Source organism: Choloepus didactylus, chromosome 4 (genome assembly GCF_015220235.1).
Source record: "Choloepus didactylus isolate mChoDid1 chromosome 4, mChoDid1.pri, whole genome shotgun sequence".
Taxonomy (NCBI): Eukaryota; Metazoa; Chordata; class Mammalia; order Pilosa; family Megalonychidae; genus Choloepus; species Choloepus didactylus.
Window position 1 is genome coordinate 137,465,569 of NC_051310.1, and position 19,197 is coordinate 137,484,765.

At 48.5% G+C, this 19,197-nt stretch overlaps 1 protein-coding gene across 1 annotated transcript; it reads left to right on the plus strand.

Moving 5' to 3' along the window:
* The first annotated feature begins 3,618 nt into the window (after positions 1-3,618).
* STRC (stereocilin) lies at positions 3,619-19,061 on the plus strand. The gene is made up of 29 exons (XM_037835416.1): positions 3,619-3,667; positions 3,950-4,735; positions 4,825-4,849; positions 5,447-6,695; positions 7,676-7,738; positions 7,840-7,950; positions 8,122-8,288; positions 8,472-8,658; positions 8,797-8,912; positions 9,184-9,316; positions 9,665-9,847; positions 10,153-10,191; positions 10,363-10,530; positions 10,667-10,732; positions 11,189-11,314; positions 11,552-11,610; positions 12,366-12,489; positions 12,589-12,701; positions 14,219-14,354; positions 14,775-14,971; positions 15,149-15,239; positions 15,431-15,587; positions 16,025-16,194; positions 16,628-16,783; positions 17,190-17,332; positions 17,518-17,666; positions 17,926-18,023; positions 18,111-18,258; positions 18,429-19,061. Exons 1-29 carry the CDS (start codon positions 3,619-3,621, stop codon positions 18,515-18,517), a joined length of 5,298 nt encoding a protein of 1,765 aa, XP_037691344.1. The 3' UTR covers positions 18,518-19,061.
* The last annotated feature ends 136 nt before the right edge of the window (positions 19,062-19,197 follow it).

Here is a 19,197-nt window from a genome sequence, read left to right on the forward strand (position 1 = left end):
TTTATTGAGTGCTTAACACATATGAGGATATATATGACATATGTATATATACATATATATAGTATGTGTGTAATTCTATAAAATAACTATATAAGGAAAATAATATCCCATTTTAGAGATCAGAAAACTGAGCCTCAAAGAAGTTAACTTGCCCAACAGCAGATACCAGGTAAGAGACAGAGCTAAGATTCTAACCCAGGTAAAAAATTCTGAGTTGAGTTGAGAAAAATTCAATTTAAACCTCTTGAACAATAAAAGAACTAGAAATTTCAAGAGATAATGTGGCTTCAGAGTTTATTTGATATAAAAATTCACCATCACCAGAGCTGTGGCTTTGTTTTTCTGCAATCCTCTTGTCTCTCTTCTCTTCTTTGTGTCTGCTTTGTCCTCAGGCTTGCTTCACTTAGGTAGCCAGATGGTTTCCTGCTGCTCCCAGGTCTACATATCTCTTTATTCACACCTAGGGGAAGAAAGACAGTGACTTCTTTCTCAGCCATTAAACAAAATTCATGAGCTTTGGGTCAGAATAGTGTTTATTCTTGGAGTGAGGATCCTGACTGGGAGGGGGCATGAGGAACCCTTCTGGGGTGCTGTAATGTTCTATCTCGTGATCTGCATGGTTGTTACACAGGTATACACACATGTAAAAGTTCAATAAGCTGTATGGTTAAGATTTAGGCATTAACTGTATATAAATCAAACCTTAGTTAAATGCACACACACGTACACATAAGGAGGAAAGGATGGAATGGAAAGAGGCAAATTTAAAGTCCTCTACAGCAGATCCCTAAGATTATGTCTGGAAAAAGGTCCAAGATAGGGATAATAAAAATGAATTGAATGTCCAGAACAGGCAAGTCCATAAGAGACAGATAGCAGATTAATGGTTGCCTAGGGCTGGAGAAAGGAGAGAATGAAATTGGGAGTGACTGCTAATAAGTATGGGTTTCCTTTCTGGGTGATGGAAATGTTCTGGAATTAGATATGGGTGATAGTTGCACAGCACAGTGAATATACTAAAAACCACTGAACTGTACACTTTAAAATGGTGTAAAATTTAAAATGTATGTTTATGTGAATTATATATATCTCAATAAAAAATGAAGTAAGTGAAGATTATCTAAAGCCAAGAACCAACATTACATTTCAAGGAAAAGCATTATAGTCATTCCCCCATAAAACAAGCAACAAATAAAAATGTTTAAAAATAAACATCAATATATAATATATTAGAAATTCTCCTATCATAAGAAATATGACACATATTTGGAAAGAAGAACTAAAAATAGTATTTTCGATCACAATTGTATACCTTGAAACTCCAAATGAATCAACTAGAATTATAGATAACAAAGGATTTCTTTTAAGAATAAATACTGTAACCCATAGCATCCTTTGAAATTTGTTCTATAGCTACTTAATGAATTGTAATTTGAAGGCTATTCCTTTTTGTATGTAGGTTATGTTTCACAATAAGGAAATAACTGAAACTATGGTACTGTAACTCATAATAACTTTGGAAATTTCCTATATATCTACTTGTTAAATCATACTTTTGCATATATGTTTCATAATAAGGAAATAACAAACTGTGGAATTGTGACCTATGATATTCTTTGAAATTTGTTCTCTAACTACTTGTTAAACTGCACTTGGAAAGTTATCACTTTCATGTATATATGTTATATTCTACAATTTAAAAATATAGTTAAATATGAAAAAAAAAAGAATAAATAGAAGAAAAGAGGGCTGGGGACAGAAACCTGGGAAACAGAAACATTTAAGGAACATTTAAGGAAGAGCCAGCAAAGGAGCTAACCTTTGAAGAGATAGGAGGAGATAACCAATCTAGAGTAATGTCCCTAGAGCCAAGAGACAGTTTCAAACAAGGAATGTTCCAGTAAGATTAAGACTGGAGCATCCACTGAACTTGGCAATCAGGATACAACAAACATAATAAAACAGTTAGGAAGCATTATTTAGTAAATCCAACATATGCTATCCACAAAGTTGATGCATTTAAATGCATTATCTAATCCTCACAAAAACTCTGTAATAGCATTTTCTCCTTTTTACAAAAAAGGACACTGACACAGGTTTAAAAATTGCCCCAGGACACACAGCTAGAAAATGTTGGAGTCGGGATTTGAACTCAGACCATCTCATTTTTCTTGCTATCCTATAACCAAAAAAGGGGGAATTTGTTGTAAGAGGGTTTCGTAGACTCAAGATCAGAAATGTGGTAGATACAGAATGGGCTGGAATCAGGAGCTAGAAAGTTGTTGAAAACTCAGACCCCATTTTTCTTCTGATTCTCCTCTCTTCAGACTAGATGTGTTGCCTTTGATGGACAAAGGAAAAATATTGGCAAAATGATGCTATAGGTGATGTCACCGGTCCCAGCATTCAAATCACCTTAGAAAATCAGAGCACTACCCCAATTCCCTCTGTGGCCTGGACCAAGTCATTCCATTTCTTTGGGCCTCAAAGTCCTCATCTATAAAATGAGAAGTTCTTACCAGAGGATTCCTGAGGTCCCTTCTAGCTCTAAAATCCTATGACCCTAAGTGAATTTTCTAGGGCAGAAATTGCATTAATTATGGAATTGAATGCATGTATTTGGGGGAGAGAATGAGGGAGGGTTCTAAGGAAAGAGGGACAGAATAATGGTTTGGGCGGATTGCCAGCATTGAATTACTATTTAGAGCTGGTGTCAGATAAAGGCTTTGGGGATATACAAATGGGGGACAGAAAGACTTCTAACCCTGACTGGACTAGACTGCTTTGAATAGGATCCCTGCAGTTGGTTAGGGGTGGGGTGGGGTGGGGTGGGGGTTAGTAGCCCCTTTGCACAGTGATTTCATCTGGTTTGTCTCTTTACTCCTCAGGTTTATTTCTACTCAGTTCAGAATTCTCTGTAAAACTTCCACTTAGGCCACAGGGAGAGGGCCAGAGGCAAACTTAAGCATTTGTATGAGTCACACTCTCTGGGTCTATTTTGTCATCTCTAAAGCAAGAGGTTTGGTCTATGTGATCTTAGGGGTCCTGCCCAGCTCTTAACATTTTATAGTTCTGGATACTGAATTGAAAGTAGTTCTCTTCTTGAAAGCTCCATCCTTGGACCAGTCATATCTTCATTCCTCCTCTCTATTTATACCTAGCTGTCCAGTTTCTTCCTCCTGGGCCACCTTTCTATCTCAATTCCCTCAAATCTCACTTTCCAGCTTCATTGACTCCTTAGCTCTTTTGTACCCCCTTTGTTTTCTTCCTTATATATTTCTCCAATTCCCCAGAATACACCCCAATTCTCTAGCTTCATGTCCACCTACTCCTCTCTGCACCCCTGACTCCTGATTCAAGCTCTCTCCTTCACGGGTCCCCTGGGATCCCCTATCATTGGTCCCTCTCACTGAAGCACACCCTTCTCCAAAGCCAAAGGATCAAGTATGCAATGGCTCAAGTGACAAACCTGCTGTCAGGTTACAGATATTGTTTCCTGAAAGATCACACTGCAGTGTCAGTGGAGCCTTGAGCTGTCAGCACTGCCCTAACCTGGCTATCCCACACAAGGTGAGAATAACCAGAACTCACCTCTAGCACCAGCGTTCACCTGGAAACATGGCTCTGAGCCTCTGGCCCTTAATGCTGCTGCTGCTATCTTGTACAGGTGAGAGGAGAAGTGAGCAGAGTGGGGATGAAGGGGATGGTTGCTGGAAAGAGACTTAAGACTGCAGAGATTAACAGGTTAAATGGAAGATAAAGGGACGGGGTGGGGGTGGGGCAGAGACCAGTGTTAATGGAGAAAATGAGAGTTAAAGCAGGCCAAACTTACTGTAGGCTGATGAAAGGGAGTCAGCTCACCATTTCCTTCACCTCATCTTTAGATCCTGGCAGGGAATTGGGCTCTAGGATCTTCCCCTGTAGTGGCATCTGGTTTTTCTCCTTACAGTGACTCTAACCTCTATGGGGCCTGAGTTCCTGGACCCTGATCTCTCCCTCCTGAAGTCCTTGCTCTCCACTCTGGACCAAGCTTCCCATGGCTCTCTCAGCCGTTCACGGTTCTCTGCATTCATGGCCAACATTTCTTCTTCGTTTGAGCCTGGGAGAATGGAGGAGGGGCCCGTGGGAGAGCCCCCACCTCTCCAGCCCCCTGCCCTCCGGCTTCATGATTTCCTAGTGACACTGAGAGGCAGCCGGGACTGGGAGCCAATGCTGGGGCTGCTGGGGGATGTGCTGGCACTGCTGGGACAGGAGCAGACACCCCGGGACTTCCTGGGGCACCAGGCAGGTGTGCTGAGTGGACTTGCAGAGGTTCTGCTGGGAGCCTTAGTTCCCAGGGGTCCCCCTGCCCCTACCCGGCCCCCATGCACCCGAGATGGGCCTTCTGACTGCATCCTGGCAGCTGATTGGTTGCCTTCTCTGCTGCTGATGTTAGAGGGCACACGCTGGCAGGCACTGGTGCAGGTGCAGCCCAGTGTGGACCCCACCAATGCCACAGGCTTCAATGGGAGGGAGCCAGCCCCCCACTTTTTGCAGGGTCTGTTGGGTTTGCTCACCCCAACAGGGGAGCTGGGCTCTGAGGGGGCTCTTTGGGGAGGTCTGCTACGCACAGTGGGGGCCCCCCTCTATGCTGCCTTCCAGGAGGGGTTGCTTCGTGTCACTCGCTCCCTGCAGGATGAGGTCTTTTCCATTCTGGGGCAGCCAGAGCCTGATGCCAATGGGCAGTGCCAGGGAGGTGAGTGCTACCAGTGCTGAGGCTGGACTTTGGCAGGGCAAGAGGTGATGAGATTGAGGTAGTCCTCTTCCTTACTCTTTCCGTCCTAGGTAACCTTCAGCAGCTGCTCCTATGGTAAGTAACAGGAGACCAGTTGTGAGGGATTGGGTCTGGGGAATCTGGAGGGAGGAGAGCTAAAGGTTTCAGCCTCCAGAGCTGAAGAGAAAACTGATGGGAGGAGTGTGGCTTAGTGGTTTTGGAGTGTTATCTGTCTGGGTTGGTGTCCCAGCTCCACCTCTTCCTAGCCATGTGACCTTGGGCAGCATTTCATACTCTGTCTATATCTCAGTTTCCTGAGATACAGATTATTATTTACTTGTTTTTGACATTCTGCAATTTATAAATTCTTTTAGAAAAAATTTTTTTGTTTTGACTTTTATGTATAGTTATATTCCAATATTTTAAAATAAAAAAGCATATGAAGAAAGAGAAAGAAGAGATCCAGGTGGACAGAAGGGACTCCAACTGGCCTGCTCCTTGGCAGGACAGATCTCTCTTCCTATACCCCCATCCCCGCATCTAAAACAGTTAACACCTATACTCCCAGGGACCTCACTTTTGGAAAAGCCTTTGCTTGCCACACCCTCTGTAGGCTCTGGGCCAGGGTCAGAATCTTCAGCTGGAGGAAGTGGGAACTGACCAGATCCTGCCTGCTCCTCCCTCTGCACCCAGGGGCATCCGGCACAACCTCTCCTGGGATGTCCAGGCGCTGGGCTTTCTGTCTGGATCACCACCCCCACCCCCTGCCCTCCTCCACTGCCTGAGCACGGGTGTGCCTCTGCCCAGGGCTTCCCAGCCCTCAACCCACATCAGCCCTCGCCAACAGCGAGCCATCTCTGTGGAGGCCCTCTGCAAGAACCTCTCAGACTCAGCACCACCCTATGGCATTTCCAACTTCTCCATCCACTTGCTCTGCCAGCACGCCAGGCCCGCCACCCCACAGCCCCCTCCCAGCACCGCTGCCATCTGCCAAACAGCAGTGTGGTATGTGGTCTCATGGGCACCCGGTGCCCAAGGCTGGCTACAGGCCTGCCATGACCAGTTTCCTGATCAGTTCCTGGAGGCAATCTGTAGCAACCTCTCTTTTTCAGCCCTGTCCAGCCCCAACCGCCGCCTCGTAAAGCGGCTTTGTGCTGGCCTGCTCCCACCCCCCACCAGCTGCCCTGAAGGTCTGCCCCCTGTTCCCCTCACCCCTGAGATATTCTGGGGCTGCTTCTTGGAGAATAAGACTCTGTGGGCCGAGAGGCTCTGTGGGGAGGTGAGCCTACAGGCGGTGCCCCCCAGCAACCAGGCTTGGGTTCAGCATGTGTGCCAGGGCCCCACCCCTGATGTCACTGCCTCCCCACCCTGCCACACTGGACCCTGTGGGGAACGCTGCCCAGATGGGGGCAGCTTTCTAATGATGGTCTGTGTCAATGACACCATGTATGAGGCTTTGGTGCCCTTCTGGCCCTGGCTGGCAGGCCAGTGCAGGATTAGTCGTGGGGGCAATAACACTTGCTTCCTAGAGGGACTGCTGGGGCCCCTTCTGCCCTCTCTGCCACCACTGGGACCATCTCCACTCTGCCTGGCCCCTGGCCCCTTCTTGCTTAGCATGCTGTCACAATTGCCACACTGTCAGTCCTCTGTGCCCACCCTTACCCACGCCACACGCCTCCACTACCTCCTGCGCCTATTGACCTTCCTCCTGGGCCCAGGGGCCGGAGGGACTGAGACCCAGGGGATGTTGGGTCAGGCCTTGCTGCTCTCCAGTCTCCCAGACAACTGCTCCTTCTGGGATGCCTTCCGCCCAGAAGGCCGGCACAGTGTGCTGCGGACAGTCGGGGAGTACTTGGAGCAGGAGGAGCGGCCGACTCCACTAGACTTTGAACTCACCGACAGCTCTGGCATAAGCAGGATGGAGCTGCTAGCCTGTTTCAGCGTGAGTGATGTGCCAAGGTGAAGGCTCCTGGGACAGTGGGAAGGGTCTCTAATGATGAGAGGCAGTAATATAGTGCAGAGGTTTAAGCACACAGCTCTGGAGTCAGACAGGCTCGGTTTCACATTTAGTTACGTGACTAACCTTGGGCAAGTTATTTAACCTCTCTGAGCAATATGTTTCCCATCTATAAACCAGGGATAATAATGGTATCACTCTTTCAGGGTGTTTATAAGATTACATGAGATAATGCATGTGGTGGGCTTAACACTATGCTCAGTTCATAAACATGCAATAAATCTTATTATTACTCTTTCTCACTCTTTGGCTCTTCCTTTTTCCACCCTAGGAAAGAAAGGGTTCCAGTTAGAGAGCTCTAATTCTATCCCAAGAGAGTGAGAACTGGAGGATGGTGGAATACAGGAGGATAAGGCAGTAATGAGAAAAATTCAGAGGGATATGAATCAGAAGACTTGAGACTAGATTCAACTCTACCATAAATTAGTGTAATTTAATTTAGTAATTTAAAGCAATGTAATTTAGCTTTTCTGGGCTTCAGTTTCTTCTCTGTAGAATGAAGAGGCTAGAATATGTAAAGACCATAATTCATTCACTGAGTGCCTGTTTTATGCAAGGCATTTTGCTAGATTTGATAGGCTATATAAAGATTACTTACTGTCCACTCCTGCTCCTTTCAGGGTCAACATCACCTTTCTTAAATCCTGAGACCAGTGAAATGGGATTAGATGGACTCATAGTAATTTGGCTCAGGTCTACAAATATTTGAGCCAACAATGGATCTGGCATGGGAAAGGACACAGGATAAATTGGAGACATGGTCTATGACCTGAAAGAGCTTAATATTTGAGGAGACAGGCAGATGAAGGACAAGCATCAAAGCAAATGGAGTTGGAGTGTCTGGAGAAGCTGCAGGAGGGACAAAGGAAATAGCTCTCTTGACATCTTCTCTGTCTCCCCACCAGCCCGTGCTGTGGGATCTGCTCCAGAGGGAGAAGAGTGTTTGGGCCCTGCAGATTCTAGTGCAGGTAACAGATGGGAAGCAGAGCACATGGGTGGGCCGGGTGACAGCTCTGGCCTGAGGTCCCTGCCCAGTGAAGCCATATCCACTATGACGTCGCACTCTCAGGAGTACCTGCACATGCCCCCGGAAAATCTGCAGCAACTGGTGCTTTCAGCAGAAAGGGAGGCTGCACAGGGCTTCCTGACACTCATGCACCGTTCCTGGGCCCAGCTGCAGGTGGGCATACAGGGAGAAGGGATGAAGGATGGAGGGGAGTATCTAGGGATCTAAAGCACCTGGAATCTGGTGTGCAGAGGGGTTGCCTCAGTGGGAGGAGGAACTCAGGAGAGGGAATGGTAAGGATACTGAGCATCTCCAGAATCAACATCCATTCCTATGTCCCCTCAGGTACCACCATCTGAGGAGCAGGCCCTGGGTCACCTGACAGCCCTGCTACTCCAGCGGTACCCACGTCTCACCTCCCAGCTCTTCATTGATCTGTCACCACTCATCCCCTTCTTGGCTGTCTCTGATCTGATGCGCTTCCCACCATCCCTGTTGACCAATGACAGTGTGTAAGATCCCTGCTCCTTCCCTCCTGCTCCTGGCAAGGTCAAGCCAACCCCACCCACCTAGCACAGTCCCTTCTAGAGCTTTTCTTTACTAAAACTAGGAAGTGTATCCTTCCCATCCATGCAGAGGACCAGGGACAGCAGTTTTGTACATGGCCAAGGGCTAAGACCCATTACTTTTTCCAGCCTGGCTGCCATCCGGGATTACAGCCCAGGAATGAGGCCTGAACAGAAGGAAGCTCTGGCAAAGCGTCTACTGGCTCCTGAACTGTTTGGAGAAGTACCCGCCTGGCCACAGGAGCTGCTGTGGGCAGTGCTGCCCTTGCTTCCCCATCTCCCTCTGGAGAACTTTCTGCAGCTCAGCCCTCATCAGGTATGAGAATCATCCTCTTTGCTTGACTGGCCCATCTTCTGCTAGGTGGGATGGGAGTCAATGGCCTGTCTCCTAGTGGATCCCTCCCCATAAGTGTCCCACAGTGATCCCAACACAAGCTGACCCTCCCCATCTCAGATCCAGGCCCTGGAGGATAGCTGGCCAGGAGCAGGTCTCGGGCCAGGGCATGCCCGACATGTGTTGCGCAGCCTGGTGAACCAGAGTGTCCAGGATGGGGAGGAGCAGGTGCGCAGGTGAGTGGTTGTGGGATCAGCGATCAAGGCCAGAGTGGTAGAGGTAGACAGAGGCAGGTACAGCTGCTGTGATGGGTTGGGGTCCTAGGAAGGAAGGGGCAAGATAGTAGGCAGTGACCCCAGGCAGGTAAGGCTCCAGGAGAGAGGCCTCTATATGGCGCCCACATTTCTTAGTTTAGTTTTCAGAGTGCCCTCTCCGTGTATCCCTATGGTCCCTGCCTTAGTCCCAGCCTCAGTGACCACACGAAGGCCAGCTTCATGCCCTCCTCAGGCTGGGGTCCCTCGCCTGTTTTCTGAGCCCTGAGGAGCTGCAGAGACTGGTACCCTTGAATGATCCAATGGGGCCAGTAGAACGGGGCCTGCTGGAGTGTGCAGCCAACGGAACCCTCAGCCCACAAGGACGGGTGAGCCCCTTGGCATGGGCCTATAAGACTCCAGGCTTCTCCTGGGTCTGTGTGGATGACTTCCCCTGTTGTCTCAATCAAATTTGAGCACAGTGGGTGCCAGCCACCTACCCACCTCTGCCACCTCCATTCCTTAGTCCAGTAACATTCTTACCAGTTACCACCCCTTCCTGACTCTTCCCCGCTCTGGTCTCTGACACTCCAAACATACCCTTTGTCATCCAGAACCTAAGCTACCATGGTCCCACTCCTGGTTCCAAGCCCTATCCCAGGATCTGGGAAATCCAGAGAGAAGTTTCAAGGTTCATCCATCTTTTGTCTCCAGTTCCAAACCTTCCTTGGTTGCAGGTGGCATATGAACTTTTAGGGGCATTGCGCTCATCTGGAGGAACTGTGCTGAGTCCCCGAGAGCTGCGGGTCTGGGCCCCTCTCTTCCCTCAGCTGGGCCTCCGCTTCCTGCAGGAGCTGTCAGAGCCCCAGCTCAGAGCCATGCTTCCCGCCCTGCAGGGAACCAGTGTCACACCTGCCCAGGTGGGCCTGTCCCACTCCCCGGCATCCACCCTCCATCCCCTGGAACTCTAATCAAAGAGAATTACATTCAAAGTAACCACCAGCATCCCCCCTAGCCCCCACCCCAAAGCCTCCTTTCCCTGGGTGAGCACTAGAAGTGAACCTGGTCCCTAAGAGGAACCTTTATCCCCCTTCCTCAGATTAAGAAGAGATTCCTGAGCCAGGCTGGTCACTGGGGGTGGTTTTGAGGGCAGGCCCTAGGGACCTGCTTTAGGACCTGGGAGCTGGGCCTGAGAGCTGTTGTTTCCTGTCCCACCCTACCTCAGGCTGTCCTGCTGCTTGAACGGCTCCTCCCAAGGCACGATGTGAGTAGCTGCAACTTCCCAATAATCCCCCCTGGAGATTTCAGTGCCCCCTTTCCCTGCTCCTTCCTCCGTCTCAGCTCCCCTCATAAACCACTGCCTCCAGCACTTTGATTGTTGTCTTCCCCACCATACTGTCCCTCCTCTTCAGGCCACTTCTCTCTTTCTCCTCAGCTATCCCTGGAGGAACTCTGTACCCTGCACCCTCTACTGCCAGGCCTCAGCTCCCAGACACTCCAGGCCATCCCTAGACGAGTTTTGGTTGGGGCCTGTTCCTGCCTGGCCCCTGAACTGTCACACCTCTCAGCTTGCCAGACTGCAGCGCTGCTGCAAAACTTTCGGGTATGAGAGTGGCAGGGAGGATGAGACAATTGGGGATGTGAACTCTGATTGGGAAGAGGGCATCTTCCCTGTGACTAGGCCTCCTTATACCTCCTCACTCCCTTACATACACCCAGTTCTGTCGATTCTCATGCAGGTGAAAGATGGCGTTAAAAATATGGGTGCAACAGGTGCAGGTGCAGCGGTGTGTATCCCTGGTCAGGTATGTGTGAGATCTCCCAAATGAGTGCCTCTCCATGTACTGGGGCAGTTCCATGTGACTGGTCCTGCCTTGCACACTCCCCTGCAGTGGCTCTGAGAGTTCAGGTCAGCTTTGCACCCACCAAGACATTGGCAGCTCTCTCAAGTTCCACATGCAGAACAGTATGACTCACACATTCCTAGAATGTCAGAGCCAGAAGGGCCCAAGAAATCTTCCAGGTCAACCACTTTCAGATGAAGAGACTAAGGTTCAGAGAGGCTGAGGGACTTCAGTTCATCAGGTGCCTAAATAGCAACACTTGATCAAGACAGCCTTCAATGTGAGGTGTGCTTTTTTTATAGTGGTCAGTGCCACTTCACCCCTATCCTGGCTTTGATCCCTTCCTTTCACCATGGCTTCCCTTCTGCTCTGAGGGCTGAGTCCAGACCCTCAAACCTATCACTACACCACCAGCAGCCCAGTCAAACTACCTGGCCAGACTGCCTGCTTCCCCTGCTCCCATTAAAGCTGCTACAACTGGACTCGGCCACTGTCTTGGCTGACCGAAGGCGCTACCGGGATCTGCCTTGGTCTGAGCAGCAGGTAATTCACCCCTCTTACCTCAGAACTCCCCTTTCTCAATCTGTTCCACCTCCTTTTCCCATCCTTCAGCACAATGCCTTATCCCCAGTATTCCTCATAATGTGACTTGCTTTGCTCTTTCTTTCTGCCTCCTCCCTATTCCTCCACTACTCTCTCTCTCACTGTCTGTCTCCCTCTCTCTCTCTCTGAAGGAGGAGTGGGCATTTGGGAAGTGGCTCCTGTTTCTTTCTCTTGTAGGCACAGTTTCTCTGGAGGAAGATGCAGGTGCCTACCAACCTGACTCTCAGGAATCTGCAGTAAGTAACTTGTTTTGAGTAATGAGTTTAATTTAGCTAATAATTTTTTAGCACTTTCCATGTACCAGGCAACATGTAATGTGCAATGGGGGATATGAGGATCAAGGAAGCATAGTCCCAGCCTCATGGATGTTCTCCTGGCTCCTCCACCCCTTGGCCTCCTGCCCTTCCACTGTGCTGTGCTCACCCTGGCTAGATCGAAGGAGTTTAGGTCCTTGCCCGGTCACCTACTTGTGATCTTGGACAAGTCATTCAGCCTCTTTAAGCTTTAGTGAAAAGGGCACCTACCCCATAGGTAGTTGTAAGGATTGAATGACATTAGACATGTAAGGTACTTAACACACTTCCTGGCCCAGTGTAAGCCCCCAATAGACATTTGTTGTGACTAATTCAATTCAAGGTGATGTCAAAGCCTCTGGCTAAGCAGGAATAAGTAGGCATAACCTTACCTATGCCAACAGTAAAAGAACCAGGGACTTGAGAATTTGAAGACATGGCTGTAGCCTCAGTTTACTTTCACTTCTAGTTGAACGATGTTGGGAATGTCACTTGACCTCTGTAAGTCTTTCTTTTCTTATCTGAAAACCAGTGATGGTGCCGTGGAAAGCCAAATGAGAATATCTATACAAAAGCATTTCTCAAACTGTAAATTGCCACAAATAGACATCTGTACTTGTGTTGAGAATGTTGATATCAAGAAGCAGGTAGGCTGTGGCATAGGGTGAATGAGCTTCCACCTACCCATACACCCACAGGGCTCTGGGCACCCTGGCGGGGGGCATGTCCTGTGAGTTCCTGCAGCAGATCAACTCGATGGCAGACTTTCTTGAAGTGGTGCACATGCTCTATCAACTTCCCACTGGGGTTCGAGGAGGTCTGGTGAGAGGGGCTGCTTGAGCATTGGTGGGAGCAGGGAGGCAGAACACAGCCCCCATGCTTGGCTCTGCACTGACCCTGCTTCCCCATCCTCTCCCACAGAGGGCCTGTATCTGGGAGGAGCTACAGCGGAGGATGACAATGTCAGAGCCAGAGCCGGCAGCCCTGGGAACAGAGCTGAGTGGGCTGGATACCAAACTACTCCTGGACTTACCGTAAGTGCTAGGGTTGGAAATACTGGATCTTTAGGAAGCACAACTTAGAGTAGAAGGTCTTTCCTTAGGAAATGCCCTAGAGACGGTGGTTTTTGTCTGGTGGTTCTTTGATATAGCTGATAGCCAAAAGCAGAGGATTCGGTTCAAAGTTGCTATACGTATTGACTGGTTCCCAGCATGGGACAGCTGAGGGTGGAAATATTGTGATATGGCTGTGAAATAATCATAATGTAACCTTGGCCACATTAATAGAGATAGAATATCTGAAATGAGGGAGCAATAGTCCAATTCTGCCCAGAGAATTGTAGTCTGCTTAGGGCACTGTGCTCTCAGTGTACTCAGAGGAGTAGACAAAGAGGAAATATATGAAAAATGTGACAAATTTCTGAGGGGATATAAAGTAGAAAATAGATTAGAATGTTTCTGAATGGCCCCATTGGGCATGACTAGGACCTAGGAGTGAAAGTCAAATTTTTGCACAATATAAAGGAAAATTGAAGTAGTGAGTTCCCAGTCATTGAAGCTACTCAAGCCCAGTCTGGATGGCTCCGCTGCAGGAATGGTGAAGCAGATTCAGTTGGTGTGGAGGGAGAGGGGACTAAAAGAATCTATGTCTCCTCCCAACCCAGAGTTTCTAGGAGTTTGTGAATATATCACTCATATGTTTCTTTTCTCATTTTCCCCACCCATTACCCCTTGCCATATGAAATGAAGTCAGAGTAGGAAAGGATGGTTTCCGTATTCCTGGGGATGTGGTGATGGTAAAAAGAAGTTGACTACATCCTTAAATTTTTCTAGGCCTCTCCAGGGAATTTTGCTCTCGTACTACTTGACCCAATTCCAGATTGACAACCCTAATACAGAATAGGATGTCACTTCTGATCTCTAAGCAAAAGGGCTTTGTTAAACAACAATGAAAACAACATTTAAATCTGTGTAAATATTTGGTTCTCTGAGATAATTTAGAATCCCAAGGGCCAGGATGAGGCAAATGACCCAAGACCATGAGTCGGAACACCCAAGTTCCTCATTTATGGAAGAAGGATAATAAAAATACCTATCTTACCCAAAGGTTTTGTCATAAGGATCAAATGAGATAACCTCTGAAAGGACTTTGTAAATTGTATAGCACTATACAAACAAGAGGGGACTTCCTCACAAGTAGAGGAAGGGTGGCATTATGGAAAAAACAAGGATTGGAAATGTGACCCATCATTTGATCTCTATGATCCTCAAGGATTTAATCTATAAAATGGAGGAAAGTTAAATTATACTTAATATTTGGGGATTTTGAGACCGTTAGATCAGGTAGATTGTCATTTCTTCTGAGGAAGACTAGAAATAACTCCCTTTCTTTGTTTTCTCCCTTCAAGCCCAATGGTGGTAATAGGATCTGGGGCTGTTTAATATTAGGTCCTGTCCAGGGCCACAGGGTCGGTCTGGTGGAGTGTGAGATTCTGTTATTCCTCTCGACTTGACTCAGTTCCCTGAGAACCCCCGTCATCAAACTGCTATAGGGTCCAGTTGATGGACAGACTGTCCAATGAATCCATTTTGTTGGTGGTGGAACTGGTACGAGGAGCTCCAGAGCAGCTGCTGACACTGACCCCAGCCCACCGGGCAGCCTTGGCAGAGAGGGCACTACAAAATCTGGTAAGAATCCATCCTTTTGGGCTCAAATTCGTGCCCTGAGCAATTCTTATCCTTCAGATGATGCCCTCTGACTTTTTTCTTAGGCCCAACAACCCACTCCTCATTGCCAGATATGTTCCCATCTCCAAGGTTCTAGCCCCTGGATCTATGTCTGGGTTCTGTTCCTCAATAACATACTTGGTCTCCTTGTTCACAGTTTCTGGATTCCAAGAAATCTCTTGATTCCATCTCCCAGTCTTTCTGCCTGCTCCTATCTGGGGTCACTGTTTAAGAAAGTGAACAATGGCAGTGAGCATCATAGTAGGGCTTTGAGTTGGGAACTGGAGGGAAGAGAAGGTCAAAGGTCTTGGTGTTTGTATCAAAGGCGCTGGTGCTCGGAGTCAGCGGTGGCATTTTCCTGGGTCTGATGCTCTTCTCCAGGCTTCAAAAGAGACCCCCGTCTCAGGGGAGGTGCTGGAGGCATTGGGCCCCTTGGTCGGATTCTTGGGGATAGAGAGCACACGACGGATTCCCCTACAAACCCTACTGTCTCATCTCAGTCAGCTGCAAGGCTTCTGCCTGGGAGAGCCATTTGCCACAGAGCTGGGATGGCTGCTATTGAAGGAACCTGCTTTTGGGTATGGACCTTTGGAACTTGAGATTCTAACTCACTCTGCCCCTAAGCCCAGCTCCTCATCTGTGTGTCCTGAGTCCCCAATCCAATCTGGAATTGGGTCAGATTGTTCTCTTTTCCTCTTCCTTTTCCTCACAGTTCTCTCAGCTCCCCAGCCCCTAATCTTCTTTTAATCCCTCAGGAAGCCAGAGTTGTGGAGTCAGGATGAAGTCGAGCAAGCTGGACGCCTGGTGTTCACTCTGTCTACTGAGGCTATTTCCATGATCCCCAGGGTGAGGTGAAGGAACAAGGGAGGGAGTAAGAGCATAGAGGGGCTGGTAAGCTGGTTCTGGGCACATAAAGCCAAGGAGGTTGAGGGCAAAGATGTGAAGCCAGGATCTGGGGGAGACAGGACTTTGGAATGACAGCTGCAGCCACTGGCCCTGCCCAGGTCTCCCCGCCTTCCCTCTATCCCTTCATGCAGAAGGCCTTGGGCCCTGAGACACTGGAGCGGCTTCTAGAGAGGCAGCAAAGCTGGGAGAGGAGCAGAGCTGGACAGCTGTGTGGGGGGCCACTGCTGACTCCCAAGAAAGCAGCACTGGTAGTTGGGATTGTGCATCCCATTGCTGAAGATCTCCCAGGTGAAACTACCTAACAACTTACACCTTTAGCAGGGTGTACAGCAAAGAGTATCAAACAATGCAGTCAGAAATCCAGGCTCTAGGGTGCTGTGCTTTTTGAGCAGCTTGGCAAACCTGTTCCCTGAACTTGGGTTTTCCTAAATATAAAACAAAGGGGTTGGAGGGATGATCTCCAAGTTCTCTTCTAGTTCTAGGGTTCTATAATTCTGAGAGTTTATAATCCTTAAATTTTGGGCCCAGGACTCCCTTTTTACTGCTCTCTTATCAGTTGAGTCAACAGCTGACTCAGCCCTAGCCTGGGCTAAGAGTGGAGCTCCCTCCTGAGGAGATCCCTATGATACAGGAAGGAGACACTATGAAGCTATAATAATCTACAGATATCTCTCTGGGCATATTTTAGCACTAAATCGATCCCCTGGCCCTGCCTTCCCCTTCAGAACCCGTGCCAAATTGTGCGGATGTACGGGGTACATTCCCAGCAGCCTGGTCTGCAACCCAGATTGCAGAGATGGAACTCTCAGACTTTGAGGACTGCCTGGCACTATTTGCAGGAGACCCAGGACTTGGGCCCGAGGAACTACGGGCAGCCATGGGCAAAGCAAAGCAGGTTAGCGATGGAGAAGCCAGTTCAGATTGGAGGTGGGAAAACAAGGGAATGCTGTGGGGTGTGGTGTGGGGCACAAGGGAATGGACAGTTGGTTGAAAGGTGGAGGAAACATGCTAGACTGACTGAATAAGAATCTCTGAGGATGGCACCTGGGTACCTGCATTTTATCGGGCTGCCCTGATGAGTCTGACAGACATAAAGATTTAGTACTCATGGACTAGAGTTTGCCCTTCTTCCCTATTGAGACTCAAGGGTCTTTCCATAACGCCTTAATGAGAGGAACCTTAATCCAATCCCCTCATTTTAGAGTTGATGAAACTAAAGACCGAGAAGGCCTGGAGTTAAACAGCTAAGGTCAGAAGCAAGACTAAAGGTACAGCATTCTCTTAGTCCAGTGTTTTTTCTATTCATATTGTCCCTCTCTTTCTCCTAGTTGTGGGGTCCCCCCAGGGGATTCCGTCCTGAGCAGATCCTGCAGCTGGGTCGGCTTTTAATAGGACTAGGAGAGCGGGAACTACGGGAGCTGATCCTGGTGGACTGGGGAGTGCTGAGCACCTTGGGGCAGATAGATGGCTGGAGCTCTGTCCAGGTAACACCATCCCTCCCTTCTCCCCACTTTCCCCATGACATCCATCCCCCAGACCCAGGCCTCTAGGTCATCTGAAATCTAAGGAATTTTTTTCCTGTAACTGCCTGGGCCATTCTTTCTATCTTTTCTAAATACCCTATACTAGTGACCTTAGGAACTCTGTGACTTATTCACCCTGAGGCCCTGGACACATAATACTCCCTCCTGCCTCTTTTCCTTGAGGACCCCCTTTTTTTGTCCTCTTTTTTTTTGTGTGTGGGGGGGTGTCCTCAACCTTCCCCATGGCTATTGGGTCTTCAGATCTTAATAATAAGAGAATATAATCCAGTAGCACCTAACACTCCTCTAATCAATTCCCCTTTCCTTAAATCCCCATGACCTCTCTCTCGGTCCTGTGTCACCCCAGCTCCGGGTTGTGGTCTCCAGTTTCCTACGGCAGAGTGGCCGGCACGTAAGCCACCTGGATCTCATTCACTTGACAGCACTTGGTTACACACTCTGTGGACTACGGCCAGAGGAGCTACAGCACATCAACAACTGGGAGTTTAGGTCACCTGTGGAGGGGTGTGGGTGGTGGTGCTGAACATGAAGGTGGGCTCACCTGGGAGGGAAGGTTCCTGAAGGAGTGGTTCCATGGAGGAAGGGGACACATTTGAAGCTATCTCTTCCCTATTTCATGACCCCTGTCATTGAAGCTGAATTCTTTTTTTTCCTTCCTTCCCACTCTTCCACAGCCAAGCAGCTCTCTTCCTGGGCAGCCTGCCTCTCCAGTGCTCTGAGGAGCAACTGGAGGTTCTGGCTCAGCTCCTTGTGCTGCCTGGTGGCTTCGGCCCAGTCAGCAACTGGGGACCTGAGATCTTCACTGAAGTTGGCACAATAGCAGGTGGGGAAGCTGGGCCACTGCTGATGTTAGTTGTTAGTGACTAGTTTCCATACCAGAGTAGACTGGGTGGAGGATGCTCCGGAAGTCTTAAGGTGGGGGTATGAGAAGGCATTTAGGTAAGGGGTTGGAGATGTGTTGGGGAAGATCCATGGGTAGAGTACTTTGGGGGCATTTGGAGGGAGAACTCTGTAGATATGAAGAGAAGGGAGAAGGCCAGTGTAAGACAAGGTTTGGTTACCCATCCCACTTGCTTCAACAGCTGGGATCCCTGACATGGCTCTTTCAGCCCTGCTGCGGAGACAGATCCAGGGTCTTACCCCACTTGCCATTTCTGTTATCCCTGCTCCTAAATTTGCTGTAAGTACTGATAGACTGGGGTCTAGGGTGATCCAAAGAGACCCAGGGTCTGACTCTGGATGCACTAATTCCTGCTTCTACCTTCAGGTGGTGTTCAGCCCCATGCAGCTATCTAGCCTCACCAGTGTTCAGGCTGTGGCTGTCACCCCTGAGCAAATGGCCCTTCTGAGTCCTGAGCAGCGACAAGCAGTTGCAAGGGCTCAGCACGAGGGGAAGGAGAGCCCAGAACAGCAGGGTGAGTTTCCAACTGCACAATCTGATCTCTAACTTGGTTCTGCCTGGACCTTAGAACCCATCCAGAGGAATTGCTGGAATGAAGATGAATCTACAGAGAACTAGTTTCCAAGTATCAATGGCTCCTGGGGAGTAGAGTTATGAAATTCCTCTTTCTCTATCTCATTATAGGTCGAAGCACAGCCTGGGGCCTTCAGGACTGGTCACAACTTTTCTGGGCTCTGGCACTGACCATCTGCTTTCTTGTCCACTTGCTCTGAGCCAGTCTATGCAGTTAAGGAGGGAGACTGTTGGAACGGAAATTTGAAGTCATAGTGAATAAAGTGCAAATGAAAGTACATACTAACTATTCTCAGGAGCTAATGAGGAATATGGGGGAAATGCTAATGTTTTCCACCCACCTGAGAATCAATGTTCCTGGCATCCCATATCTGGAATCTCTTTACATCATAAATAACCTGTGTGGTACATATTACATCTCCTATCTGACCGAAGACTGGCCTTGCTCCTGCCCTCTTCCTCCTCAGACATCACTTCCCATAACACCCCGGAGGCATGCTGAGCTTTGGCTGCTATAACTTTGAGCACAGTCCACCCTGGAGTGCATCTTGTTTTAAAAAGAGCACATACTCAAATGTTTTCCCAATACTTGCACACAAACAAGCTCCTGGCACTTAGCCATCTTCGTTCCTCAACAACATATATATCTGGCCTATAGAACAATTGCCAGAGGTGCAAACATACTCAAACTTCTTGCCATCTTGCTGTTTGTCACAAGGTAGCTGCAGCTCTCTGTATGTAAGTTCTCCTACTAAATGCTTTTAAACTGATCACCCCGGCGTTCAATGTCTCTTTCTTCAGAGTATCAACTGGCCCCATTGTTTGGCAGTTTGGGACAATCATGGCTAGATTTTCCCCAATTTCTTCTTTTGGTGCAAGT